Here is a 14,496-nt window from a genome sequence, read left to right as displayed (position 1 = left end):
ATTGCCCCTCCCCACAGCAGTGAGCTGGAGCCTGGACTCTGCAGACCCAACCTCTTCCTCTGCACCTTCCATGTGGGCAGGTCTCCTCCTGCCAAATCCAGCTCCTCCTCAGCCTGTGCTTTGGAAGGGCGTCACTGTGAACTGTCCATGATCTGTACCAGAAAGAAGCCTAAAGGTGGGAGGGAGAACAGCCAGGGGAGGTGGCTGCTGTGGGTGAGTGACACCTGGCAGCTTCCAGAGCACTGCAGAAATGAGTTTCACTCTCCCAACTCTTGTCCTTTCCCGAGCACATCAAACTGATGCTTTCAAACCTGTAGTTTGGGGCCTTTTACAGCCTCAGGCCTCTTCCTGCAGGTCAATAAAGCTCTGCCTCCCCCTTGTTTCCAGGTCACTTGCTGAGCACGGCGGAGGTGGAGTCGGCCCTGCTGGAGCACGCAGCGGTGGCCGAGGCTGCCGTGGTCAGCCACCCGCACCCCCTGAAGGGCGAGTGCCTCTACTGCTTCGTGACCCTGAGAGAGGGCCACGAGTTCACCAAGAACCTCACAGATGAGCTCAAAAAACAAGGTAGCAACAGCCAAATACTGGGGAGCAGGCAGGGGGAGGACAGGGGATGGAGGGGTTAAGGGCTCGGGTGCCTGCAGGAGGTGCTTGTGGTCTGGGGAATGCAGCGTGGACAACTGCCACGAGGTGCCTCTTGATTACAGAGCATGGCTGACAAAGACTAAAATTAGTTCTCTCGGCCTTTGGCTGCTCATGTGATGCCATCTCTGCCTCGTGGGAGCTGGCAGCCCTGTGAGGGACTGGGGTATTCAGCAGCCTTTTGTTTGCAGCAGGGCTCTCCCTGGCAGACTGGAACATCCTGGGAGGATCATTGGGTTTCTTTGGGGTGGTGCTCTGGGTGTTTGTGCTCCACTCTCAAGGAGCTGTTTCACTGCAAACTGCAGCATTGAATACACAAAACGAACCTGCCCAGCAGTGAATCAGTCCTTGCTCTATCAAAATGGTCATGGTGATGGTTGTAGCCATTAGGGAGGTCTCTGGAAGATGGAGGGAATGAAAAGATGAATGTTCTCACTGTTGGGGAAATGTGCTTATGGCCCTGTTGGCATTGCAGGTCTTGCTGTCCCCTCCCACAGTGTGGAGGCCCAGGTGCAGCAGCCCCAGGCACTGCCCTGCCAGGTGCTCCAGGAGCTGGGCTCTGTCTTGCCACACATCCTTTCCAGTCAGGATAGAAGGCTATCTCCTTACCCCTACAATGAAAATCTCTCTTTTTTTGCAGTCAGAGAAAAAATCGGGCCAATAGCAACACCTGATTACATCCAGTACGCCCCCAGCCTGCCCAAAACCCGCTCAGGTGAGTTCCAGGGATGGTACTGGGGAGGACTGGGCAGCTCCTGCCAGTGGAAGTTGATCAGCCCTGCACTGCTTGTCCAGGGCTGCTCAGATTAGGGAGGGTGCAAGCTCAGGGTGAGCAGGATGTGCAGGTCTGGTACTTCCCACTTCTGCTAAGGATGCTGAGGAGATCCTGACTCCTGGGAAGGGGGACTTTTTATATGGGCAGATAATGAAGGACAAGGGGTGATGGTGTTAAACTGCTGGGGGGCAGGTGTAGATTAAACAGACCTAAGGAAGGAATTGTCTCCTGTGAGGGTGGGGAGGCCCTGGCACAGGGTGCCCAGAGAAGCTGTGGCTGCCCCTGGATCCCTGGCAGTGTCCAAGGCCAGGTTGGACATTGGGGCTTGGAGCAACCTGGGCTAGTGGAAGGTGTCCCTGCCCATGGCAGGGGGTGGAATGAGATGGGCTTTAAGGTCCCTTCCAACCCAAACCATGCTGGGATTCTGATTCCTGCTTCCCTTTCTTGGCTGTCATTACAGGAAAGATCACCAGACGGATATTAAGGAAGATTGCCAAAAATGACCAAGATCTGGGGGACATCTCCACCTTGGCAGACCCGGGCATCATCAAACACCTTTTCAACAGCAGATGTGACACTAAGCAGTAGCAGCAGGACCTGTCCCTGCTGAGCAGAACAGTGGCAGTGGCACCTGATGAGCAGGTCCCTCCAACAGCCACTGCCTGCCCAGGAAGGAAACCTTCACCTGTTGAATTGAATGTACCAATCGTAGGAACGAGGAGAGTCTGGCTCTGGAGAGGCCGTGTCCATGCCCTGGATGAGGTGTCTATCATGTTCCAGATGGATGTCACACATCTGAGGGTCAGCCTGGTGCACAGAGGGACTCATCCTCCTTTTTCAGCACCTCGTTCTTGATTTTAATTTAATTTGGGGGGGCGGGGGAAAGGGCGTTAATTTACTTTATGTCCTGGAGGGGCCCTGGCACCTTGTGCACAGTGGGAAGGAGCTTTGGGGGTTGGAGGGGAAGTGGTGCTGGAGTTACTCAATGCAGGCAGGCCTGGGAGATGCATCCGCCACTGCCCACAGAGCAGCTGAGCTTCCTTCTGTCCTCGGAGTGCTGCAAGCTGAGGAGCACTGCAACAGCCACACCATCCCTGCACAACTCAGCTTGTCCTGCATGCACTGTCCTGCTGCTAGCACAGCTTCCCGGGGCTTCCAGGGGAGTGGGGCAAGGCTCCAGGGAGCTCTGGGCTTTAAACAGGTTTTTTTGGGCAATCTGATACCAGGAGCTGCTGCTTCCTAACTGTGTTGTGCCAGCTGCTGCATTGTCCCCAGTCCAGGGTCCTTCACTGGCCATGGACACTACAGGCAGCCAGGAAGGGAAAGCCTTGGTGTGATATGTTCCATGGAGCCCCGGTTCCTCCAGCCCTGCTGCCACCAGCTCACAGCTGAACCAGAGCTGGAGCAGCTGGATGCTCCCTTTGTGTCCTGGGGGAGGATTGGGGGCTGCTGTTACCCCAGAGGATGGAGAGGAAATGGAGCCAGGCAGAGGCACCTTTCTCATGGCACCACGACCACTGCTACAGCAGATAAACCAAGGCAGGCAGGGCTGTAGGAGCCCTACACATTTCTTCATCAGGAAAAAAGGGTGGGAGATGTTTAAAGTCAGTATTTGCTTGTATTTGGTGTGGTTTAAGAATGATGAGAGCTAAAGGCCCCCAAACCTCTTACCCAAGAGCCTGAACACCACCAGAGTCCTGCCAAAGCCATCCTTCCTCCAGTGAAGGACATTTAACTCCAGCCAGGGCTGAGCTGGAGCTGATACCTCCTTTACAATGTCTGTATGAAAACTGCATGTGAACTGTTTGATTTTGCACTTAAACCAAAGGAGAACTGGGCTTTAAAACTTGCTACAACAGCTGTTTTGGGGAGTGCCAATGGACAGGCATTACCTGCAACCTGAGCTGACATGGGGCTGGAAAGGAGGAGCAGCTGCTTCTGGGTTGGGGTGCTCAAGGCAGGTGTTGGGGTGCTCGACTGGGCTGTTGGCCAAGTCCCAAATCTCACTTGCTACCTGCTGCTCTCACTGGCACAGCACCTGTGTCACCTGTAACCCCGGTGCCTGCCCATGTCCCATGTGCCCCCACAGCTCTGTACCACTGGATTGTGCCACCTTGGTGACAAGGATTCCTACATCATCCTTCCTCCTGTTACTCTTTGTCAGCTGTGTACTTTTGGCTGGAAACAGCGAGAACTTAATGCAAAATGAAATAAAATTCAAGAAGACAAAATGGAAACAGGCATGGAGTGTGTGTGGGTGGGAGGTGCTTGTGTGCTCTTGGGTTTGGGGTGCTCAGTGCAGTTGGGAGTGGCTGTGCCAGAAACCAGGACTGGCTTTTGGGATGGGGAGGTGCAGGTTCCTGCCACCATGATGTTTTTCCATGGATTAGGATTTAGTGTGGCTGTGTGTGCTGGCTCCAGGGCTGCAGCCTGTGCCTCAGTTTCTCCCTGGTCTCCAGCCACTGCTGCTCCAAGGCTCGTGGAAAGCACAAGACAGTGTGACACCCACATGTCACCAACACCCTCATGCAGCACCAGGGCCAGGGAGACAGGTGAGCAGCTGAGGCGGCTTCAGGGCTCTCAGTACAGCTCAGGGCTGCCTCACCTCCACCCCTGGGCCTGGTCCCCTCCCAGGCACAGCCATGGATCTCTGTGTACCTGGCCAGGTGTGCCCCTGAGCTCAGACAAACCTGGCACAAGCAGCAGTCAGATTGCACATTCCTTTTAATCTCTGGCTTGGGGTAATCAATCCCCCAACAAAACACCCAGGAATCCCAGGCTCAGTCACACTGGAAGAACGGAGCAGTTTTCCAGGTGACCGATTGGTGATTGATGCCACAGCAGCAGAGAGCCAGCAGGGCTGTCACTCAGCACGTCCATTCTGCAGGAATTCCACCTTTGTGCTGGTTCTGTCACTCAGCACATCCATTCTGCAGGAATTCCACCTTTGTGCTGGTTCTGTGTAACTGGCAGGGCTGGGCTGAGGCTGCCTGGGCTCTTCACTGCCAGAAAGGTGCAGCTTTTAGGGCTGAGGAGGAAAGGGGCTGAAGGAAGAGGCAGAAGACGTTGAGCAGGAGAGCCCACACTCCTCCACTGCTGTGCTGTTCCCTCTGATCCATGAAACCTGGAAGGAGACACATCTCCCCCTCTGCTGGTGCTGGTCCCAGAGTAAGGTGCTTGGAGCTGGGGCTGTGCCTGCCCAGCCTCTCCTGCAATTCCTTTGCTTCCCCACCACAGAGCTCCCAGTCTCAGCAGGACCATTCCCAAGGTCGGGGTTTCCTGACAGGAAGATGCTCAGTGTTTGATTTCAGTGGGATGCACTGGCACAAGCCCAGGGGGCTTCAGGGTTTATCAACACACAACTGAGGGCTCCAATTCACCACTGCCTTGGGAGCTGCCTCCAGCTTGTGATCTGTTGGACAGGGCTGTGGGAAGCAGCAGGAGCAGACACAGCCCTGGACCCCGCACTGCTGCCTGCCCTGTGGGACACAGAGGCACTGTTCAGGATCAGCACCCAGTCCAACAAAACAGGAGTTGGGCAAAGCGAAAGCAAGCAAGAGGCCCTTGGCAAATAACTCAGGGCAGCTGTGCCTGGTGCAGGAACCCTGAGGGCTCCTCAGGCACAGGGGAAAATAGAAATGAGGACAGCAGCAGCACAGGAAGAAGGGCTGGAGGGGCCATGGTGAGTGGAGCTGGGCTCTCCTCTTTAAGCTGGAGAGCACTGAGGCACTGGATGAAGATCAAGGCTGGTACTTGCCCATCCACCTTTCTCCTCTCATTCCTTACACTGTGTACATCTCCAGAAATTACACAGCGTCAAGGAGCTCAGAAGTGGGAGCAGCACTCTATGTCCCACTGCTGTCAGGCCAGGCCCCAAGGGAACATCCAGACCCTTGCAGTCCTGGGACTCACAGCTGGGCTGTGCACAGGGCAAGGCCCCCTGAGCAGGCAGAGCAAGGGAATCCCTTCTTTCTGGAGGGAGAATCAGAAGCTCGGGCTGGCACCCTGGACCTTTGAGCAGTTGCATCCACACAGTCCCTCCTCACAGCCTCCAGCATGTTGGACCTTGGCAAGTGCACCCTTAGGAGAAATCCCTGTGGCAGATCAGCTCTTCAGGCAGCAGAGAGGAGGGTGGGGCCATGGCTCTTCACACCAGGTATGGCGTGTCCAGCACGGCCACCCCAGCTGCCACGCCGCCGTCCGCGTGCTCGATGGCCTTGGTGCGCAGGAGGTGACCGGCGGCCTGGTTCAGCACCAGCTCCTGGCCCTGCCTGCAAAGGAGAGGGAAACTGAGCCCCTGCAGAACACAGAGCTCATGGCATTTACCTTGGGCAGCGGACTCACCTTCCCTGTCAGCACCCAGGGCAGGGCAGAGCCCCAGGGCTAAGGTGGGGGCCCTGCAGTGGTGGCTGCACTGGCCATTCTGCACACGGGCAGTGCCAGGGGCTGAACGCTGCCAGAGCACCTTTGTTCCCAAAAGAGTGTGAGAAGGACTTTCATTTATACCCTATGGAAATCTGGTCTATGAGGGCTTAAAACAAAAGCAGCTGCTACTAGGGTTGAACAGGTGTTAGGCCTTCAGGTATTTCAGAGACCAGCAGGGCTTCAGAAAAGCCACACTTCTGGATGTGGCTGCATCCAGAACCCAAGAAGTGCTCCCAGAAGTCAGGGATGAGACGCACCGATCCCACGATCCCGTTACACCAGTAACTGCCAGCACGAGCCCTGTGGTTTTCTAACAACTCGTTTGGCAGCAGGTTCAGAGCAGCAGCTCAGCGTGTGCACACGAGCTCAGAGCTGCCGCCAGGGGCACAGCCTGAACGGTCACATCTGTCCCCTGCACCTGCATGTCCCCAGACATCTGTCCTGCTGCTGTGCTTGTGCAGCACAGAGGGCAAAATGCTCCTGATCCACGTCAGGAGCAGGGACCTGCCCTGGAACACAAGCACATTCCTCACCTGACATAGACACCAAAGATCCCGAGCTCAGAGATGCACTCGGACACTTGGAGGGGACTGTGAGCCCTCAGCAAGTAATTCAGTGCTGGCTGGGGTTTGATCTTATCCATCAAGATGTAGGAGGTTCTCTCAGGGCTGTCTTTGATCTTCTCCAGAACCTGCCTAAGCTCTTCACCATAGAGATTGTTCCCTGGCAAACAAAACCAGCATGTCAAGCCCTTCCCAGGACAGCAGAAGTCCCTGGCCCCAGCTATGTAGCCCTGGCAGCCCAAATGACCTGGCCTTTGCCTCACCAGGGCCTTGGGAGCTCCTCCAGGAGCAGCTTTGCCTTAGTAGCAGGACTAGTCCCCATGGCTATGAGTAGCCACAAGACACTCCACCCTTTATCCCTCAGCACAGGACCAGGAGCTGGCACAGAGCTACTGCCCATCCCAAATACAGCACAAATCACAATGGAAACGCCCAGGGGCCCAGCCCAGCTCACACCTCCACAGCCCAGCTCACACCTCCACAGCCCAGCTCACACCTCCACCTTCACGCTGCGGCTTCAGCACAAAGCGGTCGGGGTCAGCGATGGCTGTGGCAGCTATCATGTCACCCTCTTCACCCTGGCAGGAAAGGATGGAAACAGGTTGGACATCAGGAATGATTTCTTCATGGAAAGGGTGGTTTCACACTGGAATGAGCTGGATGGAGCCACCATCCCTGAAGGTGTTCAAGGAACAACTGGACAGGGCACTCAGTGCCACGGCCTAGTTGGTAACGCGGTGTTTGGTCAAAGGTTGGACTCAATGATCTCGGAGGGCTTTTCCAACCTAAATGATTCTGCAAACAGCAAAGCATCAGGGAGCAGCAGGGGCTCCTCAGCAGATCCCTCTGAGCAGAGGGATCAACAAATTCCCCAAGGACCACAACAAAGCCATCTCTTCTTCTCAACCAAAGAGCACAGGTGTGCATGTCCACTCCTGCTCCAGCCCCATTCCCACTCACCTCGTCCAGGGAGTAGAGTCCAGCAAAGGTGGCTCTCATCCGAGCGATGGCCTCGGGGCGGCCGGGCAGCAGCTTCTCCAGCGTCCCCGGCCGGCTGAGCTCCTGCTGCACCTTCTTGGTGCCCGCCAGCTGGGTGGCAATGTCAGGGCACTTCACTGCCCGGGACCTCTCCAGCAGCAGCCGCGCCTCCCAGTTCTGAGGCAGCGAGGGAGCAACCACCCCGTGAGGAGAAAAAGAAACACACAAAAGGTTTGCTCTGCTCTTTTCTGTGCAGTTATCGACATATGGTTTGTCTCCTCCCTGCCTGCTGGCAGGACAGGGGGTGGGAACAGCACTCCAGAGAAAAGCAGACATGGATTTCCCACCACCTCTGGGAAGAGCACAGTCAGATTAATCCACTGTGTGCTCCCTCCCCAGCTTGTCCGGTGCTGCCACCTCGAGACACCAGCAAGATCTGCTCTGTGCTATTAATACCTGCAGCCTGATCGTGCTAAGAGAGCACAGAGTGAAACCTGTAAGCAGGTGCTCATACCTGTGTTAACCCCTATTGTACAAAAGCAATGCAGTGCTGCACTAAGGGATCAGCCCCTGGAGAAGGAAGCCACCCATTTTTCTTACTGCAGGGTCACCCACATGCTCTCTGGAGTCACAGCTTCCCAATGCTCTCAGCCACACCAGGCAGGACTGACCCCACCCCAGACAGGGTAGCTGCCCCTGGGATTATTTCAAGCTCCCTGAACAGTGCTCAGCTGGTGGTTTCTGGGGCAGGGAGGTGGGTACTGACCTGCTGGTCATAGTTCTGGGGCACGTAGCCCTCTCTGTAATACACCACTGCGACCTCCTGGCCGTCCCTGGAATGGAAACCAGAAGTGCTCGGAGAGCCAGGCCAGGCCCTGCCCCATCCCCAGCACCAAGGGGGCATCACAGCCCTCTGCCCCTTCTCCCTGGCCTCTGGCCCTCCTGCTCCTGCCTGGCTCTGCCAGAGCAAGCTGAGCACTGAGAGCCCTGGCTCCTCTCCACTGAGCCCCAGCTTGGCTGGTCCCAAGACACAGAGAGCTGACACCCAGCCCCTGCTCTAACCAAAGGCTCAATAATTCTGACAACCAGCCTAGCAGAGAGTAAGAACCTCTTTTTTAACAGCTTTTACCCCACACTGGCTTAGGGGCTCAGCCTGGAGCAAAGGAGGCTCAGGGGGGACCTTGTGGCTCTGCACAAGTCCCTGACAGGAGGGGGCAGCCGGGGGGGTCGGGCTCTGCTCCCAGGGAACAGGGACAGGAGGAGAGGGAACGGCCTCAGGCTGGGCCAGGGGAGGTTTAGATTGGAGATTAGGGCAAATCACAGAAAGGGTTGTCAAGCACTAGGACAGGTGGCTCAGGGCAATGATGGAGTCACCATCCCTGGAGGGACTTTAAGACGTGTGGCTGTGGCACCTGGGGACATGTTCAGTGGTGCTGGGTTACAGGTTGGACTCCATCTCAGAGGTCTTTTCCAACCATAACAGCTCTGTCATTCTTGAAGCTGGAGGGAACAGGGTTCTCCTCCTGTGGTAATTCAAGGCAGGACATCAACTCATCAACCTGAGAGGCACCAAACCACCCTGCCAGGGCTGGGCTGGCAGCACAGCTGTAGCACCACATGCCCAAGCTTTGGCCACAGAACTGTGCACTTGGTCTGGCAGCTGCTGGCAGGCAGGCAGGAGAGGCAGAGGCATTCAGCAGTGACAAGGAAGGATGCTCAGGAGGAAGCACAAGAGATACACTTTCCCCTCAACTATCCGGCCATGACAAATGTATTTGTTAATTAAACACAGCACAGACACCAAAGGTCAAACCATGGAAAAATCAGCCTAACTACAGAAAAATCACTGGCATGAAACCATGTCTTCCCTTAGGTTCATCCAGCTCCAAGCACATTACCTGGAAATAGGACAAACGTCACACTTGGGACCAACTGGGAGTCTGTGATCCTCCCATCCTGGTCTCCACAGAGAGCAGGCAAGATGCTGAGTGAGTTCAAACCCAAGAGATCCTCAAAGGACATGGAATGCTGCCTCCTCCAGCACTAACAACCCAGCCCAGCTCCCACTGGGAGAGCATCATGTGGACAGTAAACAGGAAATGGCCCTGTGGAAGCCTCTCCAATAGCCAGGGCTGTTGAGAGCAGATCTTTGTGGAGGAGGTAAAAGATCCCACAGAGCAATGAAGGCTGAGGCCTCAAGGAGGGAGATTGTGAATGCAGCCGTAAGGGACTGATGTGCATCTGCAAAATGTCACCACTGTGAACACAAAATCATCTCAGCTCCAAGAGGAAGCAGCAGCCTGGAGCATGGAAGAGAACTGCTTTCTCAGTCAGTCACTACTTACACTCAGCTTTGGCTGCAAGCTCCCACTGCCAGCCCCGTGCGCCCGAGAGACGGCAGGAGTGCGCACCTTGGCTCATACTCACATATACAGCCTCCTGCTGGCATCCAGGGAGCCCTGCTCAAACACATCCCGGAACCGCTTCCTGATCACACGGATATTCCTGTCAGGAGGAGAGCGAGAGTCACCAGGCTGGGCAGGGGTACTTGAGCTGGAAATCGTGGGTGGAATCGGTGGCTGCAGCAAGGAGGATCTGAAGGTTCCTTCACAAATAGCCTCAGGCTTTGTACTATGGAGCCAGAGAAATCCTACAGCCCAAAAAACTCCCTGTATGTATAGGAACCCTTCCTATGTATCCTATGATCTGGCAGCGGTTTGCTCAGCTTCCCTTTCCAGAAACTGAACCATCTCCTTCCTTTCCCATCTCAGGGAAATTCAAACTTTACCTGCTCCAAAGCTCATTTTCTACACAACGCTGATCAAAAATGTTCCTCTGGATTTCCTCCACCAGAAACATCACCACAGCCCTGGAAGAGATACCAAGAACATCATTAAACCCATAAACACTTCACAGGCTCCCAGCTAGATAGCCAGCCTTCCATCTCTGTGATTCAGGCTTCCTGCACTGCTCCTGTCCATGCTCTCCTCCTCTGTCCTTACCTTTGGGAACCGTAGAGTTCCCAGGCTTTGGCAATTCCCAAGGCCAGCCCCTTCGCTGGGTTGTTGGGCAGCAGGTGTGATGCCTCCTCAGTCTTTCCCAGCACTTTCAACACCAGCCTGTGGAACACAAAAGCCATTAATGCCATGTCCATGCCCAGCTGGACCAAGGGAGCAGCATGGAGAGCACAGGGGCCACGCAGTGCAGCTGCTGCAGTGCTAGAGGTGCTCCTTACCCGTGGACGTCGGCGGTGCGGGAGGTGAGCCCCCCGAAGCTGGCAGCAATGGTGTTTATTTCTATCTGCCTCAGAGCTGCTGCGCCATCCAGCCCGCAGTCAAACATGTAATCCGAGCGGTTGATGCCCAAAAACACAGTCTGGAACACAGGGAGGGGAGCTGGGGTCTCCTGTCGCCTTTAACTGCAAATCCGCTGATGACCTCACTTCAAAATCCTCCCAGAGCAGATCCAGTCAGAGGATCACAGAATGGTTTGGGTTGGAAGGGACCTTCAAGATCACCTCAACCCAGCCCCTGCAGTGGGCAAGGACACCTTCCACTATCCCAGGTTGCTCCAAGCCCTGTCCAACCCGGCCTTGAACATTCTGAGGGATGGGGCAGCCACAGCTTCTCTGGGCAACCTGTGCCAGGGCCTCCCCACTTGCACAATAAATTTCCTAGTATCTCATCTAAACCTATTCTGTGTCAGTTTGAAGCCATTCCCCCTTGTCCTGTCACCCTCAGTTTGATAAAAACCACTGCAGGTCACACACCTGGGTGCTCTGCCCCCTGCCCAGGGCCCACAGCCCTCTCAGAGCTCCAGAGGAGTTCCCAACACTCCTGAAAGTAAAGGAGCTTCTGCAGGGATGGCCTGTCTGGTGCAGGTCCCAACAGGACACATGTCCCTGCACACTCCTGAGGCTCCCAGAGGACAAACCACATTAAATCCTCCCACTCCAGGCCAGGCTGTTTCTAGCAGCACCAACCAAAGAGCTCAGCTGTTCAACAGGGCAAGGTCCTGAGCTCACAGGCTGTGACAAGACATCGCAGCGCAGGCAGTGAGCAGCCTGGCCAAGGGACAGCTCAGAGTCCACAGTGCCAAAGCATGCAGCCAGAGCCCAGGCACCCCCACCAACAATGCCAAGGGGCACAGACCGCTGGGATCCCCTGCCAAGGTACCTGAGCCAAGCCTTCCTCCAAAACTTGCATGTAGATTCTGAAGAGTTGAGCTGTGAAGTCGTCTACCTTGATGGTGCTGGAAAGAAACACAGACCACATCAGTCCCCTGATGCTGTCACAGAGGAACAAGAAAATTAATTCTTCTGCAGAAAAAGCCCTTAGCAGGGGCCTTCTCCAGCACAAAGAGCAGGGCTAGGGCTTGATCAAGTGCTGCAGCACTGTGAAACACCTCCCCATGAATGCTCAGTGCAAAACCACAACACAAACCCAGTTTGCCCAGCACAGCCACTCCAAAAAAGGCCCTCCTGTGCAGAGGTGACTCATTGGCAGGGCAGAGATGGGACAAGTAAAGGCAAAGAAATGCAGCAGAATTCTGCAGGTTCAGGGAAGAAACCACAAGTCTCTCTGTGCCTGCCCACACAGTTCAGAGAAGTTTCACAAGCTTAATCCAAGTCCCCCTGCCCTGTCAGGCTCCAAATCCCTCCAAAACACTGTGGCCCTGCTAGAGTAGGTGTGGCTTTTCCTCAGGGTCTCAAATCCCTGAGCAGCACCTCCAGGGAGCTGCCCTGGCACAGGGCAGGCACCTGAGCACACGCAAGCCCCAGGTGCTGCATTCTTTAACCACAGGTATGAACACATCCCCACAAGCTCTGGCTGCAGCCAGCTCTGGAAAAGGCACAAGCACTGGAACAGCTCCAAGGGGTCAGGCTTCAACAAAACAAAAGCATACTGGAAACAGCCCCCTCTGCTCTGTGCCAGTGCCAGAGGCAGCAGCACGTGCACAGGCAGCACAGAACGGGCAGTGGGAAGGGAAGAGCGATTTGTAGAAGCATCAGCTCCACAATTATGAGCAGCAAAGTCAGGGATGGTCACTCCAGCCCAGGGCAAAAGCCACAGATAAACTCAGCAGAGTCCTGGAGCCAGAGCTGGAGAGTCCTGCACCCAGAGTTTGGGGATGGGAAAGAGGGGATGGGGGTGACTGACAGAGGGTGTGGGAAAAGGAACAGACACCTCCTCTCCACCAGTGCTGCAGGAGAGCTGGTGGCTACTGGACAGACACAGGCAGATGCACAATAAGACTACAGGAGACTCCTAAATCCAGGACTCAAAGACTCCAGTGATTTGCATTTAAGACCCAGGGTCCAACAAGCTCACAAGTATGAATTCACAAGCCTAAAACAGTGGCAAACAGACCTCAGAAAGGCAGGAACGCCAGAAGGGTGATAAATGCTTTACATTTGAAATACTTCATTAAAATGCAACCCACAGAAACGTTACCTGGCCAGAGTTTGCTCCAGGAATTCTTTGTTTTGACTGATGGCATCCACCAGCAGGTTAAAATCCTGCTGGACAGCGTAGGCTTGTTCAAACAAGGCCCGTGGCACTGCTGACGGGAGCAGCGTGAAGGGCGCGTAATTCACCACCTGCAAGCAGGGATGAAGCACAGCAGTCAGGTCTGGGCAGCTGAAGAGGAGCTAAAGAGGTGCTTCCTCTGCTTGTCTGAAGGGTGAAGCCACCCCCAGCCCTCCTGGGCAGACACAGGGCCTCGACCCTGCTGATTCCTAACTTTTGAGGACTCTGTTTTATGAACCATCCACAGGCCACTGCTGCTCCAGAGCTCAGGGGCTGATGGCTTCCCCCTGTCTCCACCTGAACTGGGCAGCACTGTCTCCAGAACATCTCAGTGGCAGAGAAAAGGTTCATTTGCCGGTCCTGGGTTCTTGGCCATCAGTTACTTCCTTTGATCCCTGCTCAGTGACTCCAGACCCCTGGCTCATCCCACATCTCAGGCACGGGGTCACACTCAAAGTCTATATATTAGACCACGGAGAAGTTTCCAACTCACCTGGATTTTCACATGAAACAAGGGACACTGGCAGTGTGTTTGGCCTCTCCTCCCAGGCTCCCTCTTCCTCTCACCCTTTGAGATCAGAGCCCTGACACCAAGGAGCAGTGCTGTGGTGAAGACCTCCGTCCTCATACCTCTGGCAGCTGCCTGCTTGCCCCCAGGCTCCTCAGAGACCCTTTCCCAATGGTGCCCCACTCCCCCTGCACAGGGGTACTTCTTCCTCTGAGACCCCTCATGGCATCCTGCTCCAACAGGCTGAGCCCTCCCACCCCAGCCATCCGCCAGGGATTGCCCAGAGGTAAATCCCACACATCAGCCACCTCCACCTCTGTCACCTCACCCCAGGTATGGGGCAAAGGCTGATTGTAGCTGGGAACACGCCAAAAGCAGAGGCCCCTCCGAGAGACTCTCCTCTGGTTCAAAGGTTCATACAGGTGGCAAGAGGCTGGCAGACGGATTAACTCCCAGCACCAACACTGGCAACTTCCTAAACCTTCCCAGATCTACCCCTCTCCTTGAAAAAGGGAATCTGTATGGCAAGGCAGTCTCCTCGGGGGCTGCGCTCATCATCGGGATGGGCTGTGAGCTGCAGCCCCAGCTCGGCCCTGCTCCAGCCGGGAGACGCTCCTTGAGAAGGGCTCAGGGACCCCGGGCACGGCAGCGGCTCCTCCCCGCGCTGCGCACTCACATCCGAGGCGTGGGGCTGCTCCCCGGTCCGCATCAGCACCCCGCCAGCAGCGCCGCGTCCACCGCCACCGCCGCGCCTCCCGCACGGCCGCCGCGTCCCGCACCACGTCCCGCCAGGGCGCGGCCATGGCAGAGCTGGCGGGGCACAGCACAGCAAGGGCTCACTGCCCGTCCCACACCCTCGCCGTCCCCATACACCAGACCCCTGGTCCCTGTCCCGGCGTTCCCAGCCCCTGTGCCCTGACCCCAGCCCTCGCTGTCCCCAGCCCCTGTGCCCTGACCCCCGGCCCCTCGCTGTCCCCCAGCCCCTGTGCCCTGACCCCTCGGTCCCTGCCCGTCGTCGGCCCCCGGTCCCCAGACCGTCACTGCGCCCGGACTCCCGAGCCCGGTTCCCGCTCCCCGGGC

The 14,496-nt window shown here is 56.1% G+C and overlaps 2 protein-coding genes across 3 annotated transcripts in view; one reads left to right on the top strand and one right to left on the bottom strand.

Moving 5' to 3' along the window:
• The window catches only part of ACSS2 (acyl-CoA synthetase short chain family member 2), a 31,513-nt gene extending 27,862 nt beyond the window's left edge, over nucleotides 1–3,651 (top strand). For both annotated transcript variants that reach the window (XM_039563353.1, XM_039563354.1), the window contains 3 exons: nucleotides 388–564; nucleotides 1,280–1,354; nucleotides 1,875–3,651. In XM_039563353.1, coding sequence (XP_039419287.1) covers nucleotides 388–564; nucleotides 1,280–1,354; nucleotides 1,875–2,002 — 380 coding nt within the window. In that variant the 3' untranslated portion in view covers nucleotides 2,003–3,651. The remainder of the gene's footprint in view (nucleotides 1–387; nucleotides 565–1,279; nucleotides 1,355–1,874) is intronic.
• A 469-nt stretch (nucleotides 3,652–4,120) lies between these two features.
• GSS (glutathione synthetase) lies at nucleotides 4,121–14,219 on the bottom strand. The gene is given in 14 exon segments (XM_039563355.1): nucleotides 4,121–5,685; nucleotides 6,373–6,562; nucleotides 6,899–6,980; nucleotides 7,363–7,557; nucleotides 8,147–8,213; nucleotides 9,808–9,885; nucleotides 10,169–10,249; nucleotides 10,383–10,499; nucleotides 10,616–10,755; nucleotides 11,556–11,631; nucleotides 12,834–12,979; nucleotides 14,093–14,136; nucleotides 14,139–14,168; nucleotides 14,171–14,219. Coding segments are annotated over 14 exon segments (1,419 nt in total). The 3' UTR covers nucleotides 4,121–5,561.
• Nucleotides 14,220–14,496: the final 277 nt, after the last annotated feature.

The sequence above is a fragment of the Corvus cornix genome, chromosome 20 (assembly GCF_000738735.6).
Source record: "Corvus cornix cornix isolate S_Up_H32 chromosome 20, ASM73873v5, whole genome shotgun sequence".
Lineage (NCBI taxonomy): Eukaryota > Metazoa > Chordata > Aves > Passeriformes > Corvidae > Corvus > Corvus cornix.
The sequence above is the reverse complement of the archived record's forward strand: the minus strand, read 5'-3'. Positions and strand labels throughout refer to the sequence as shown.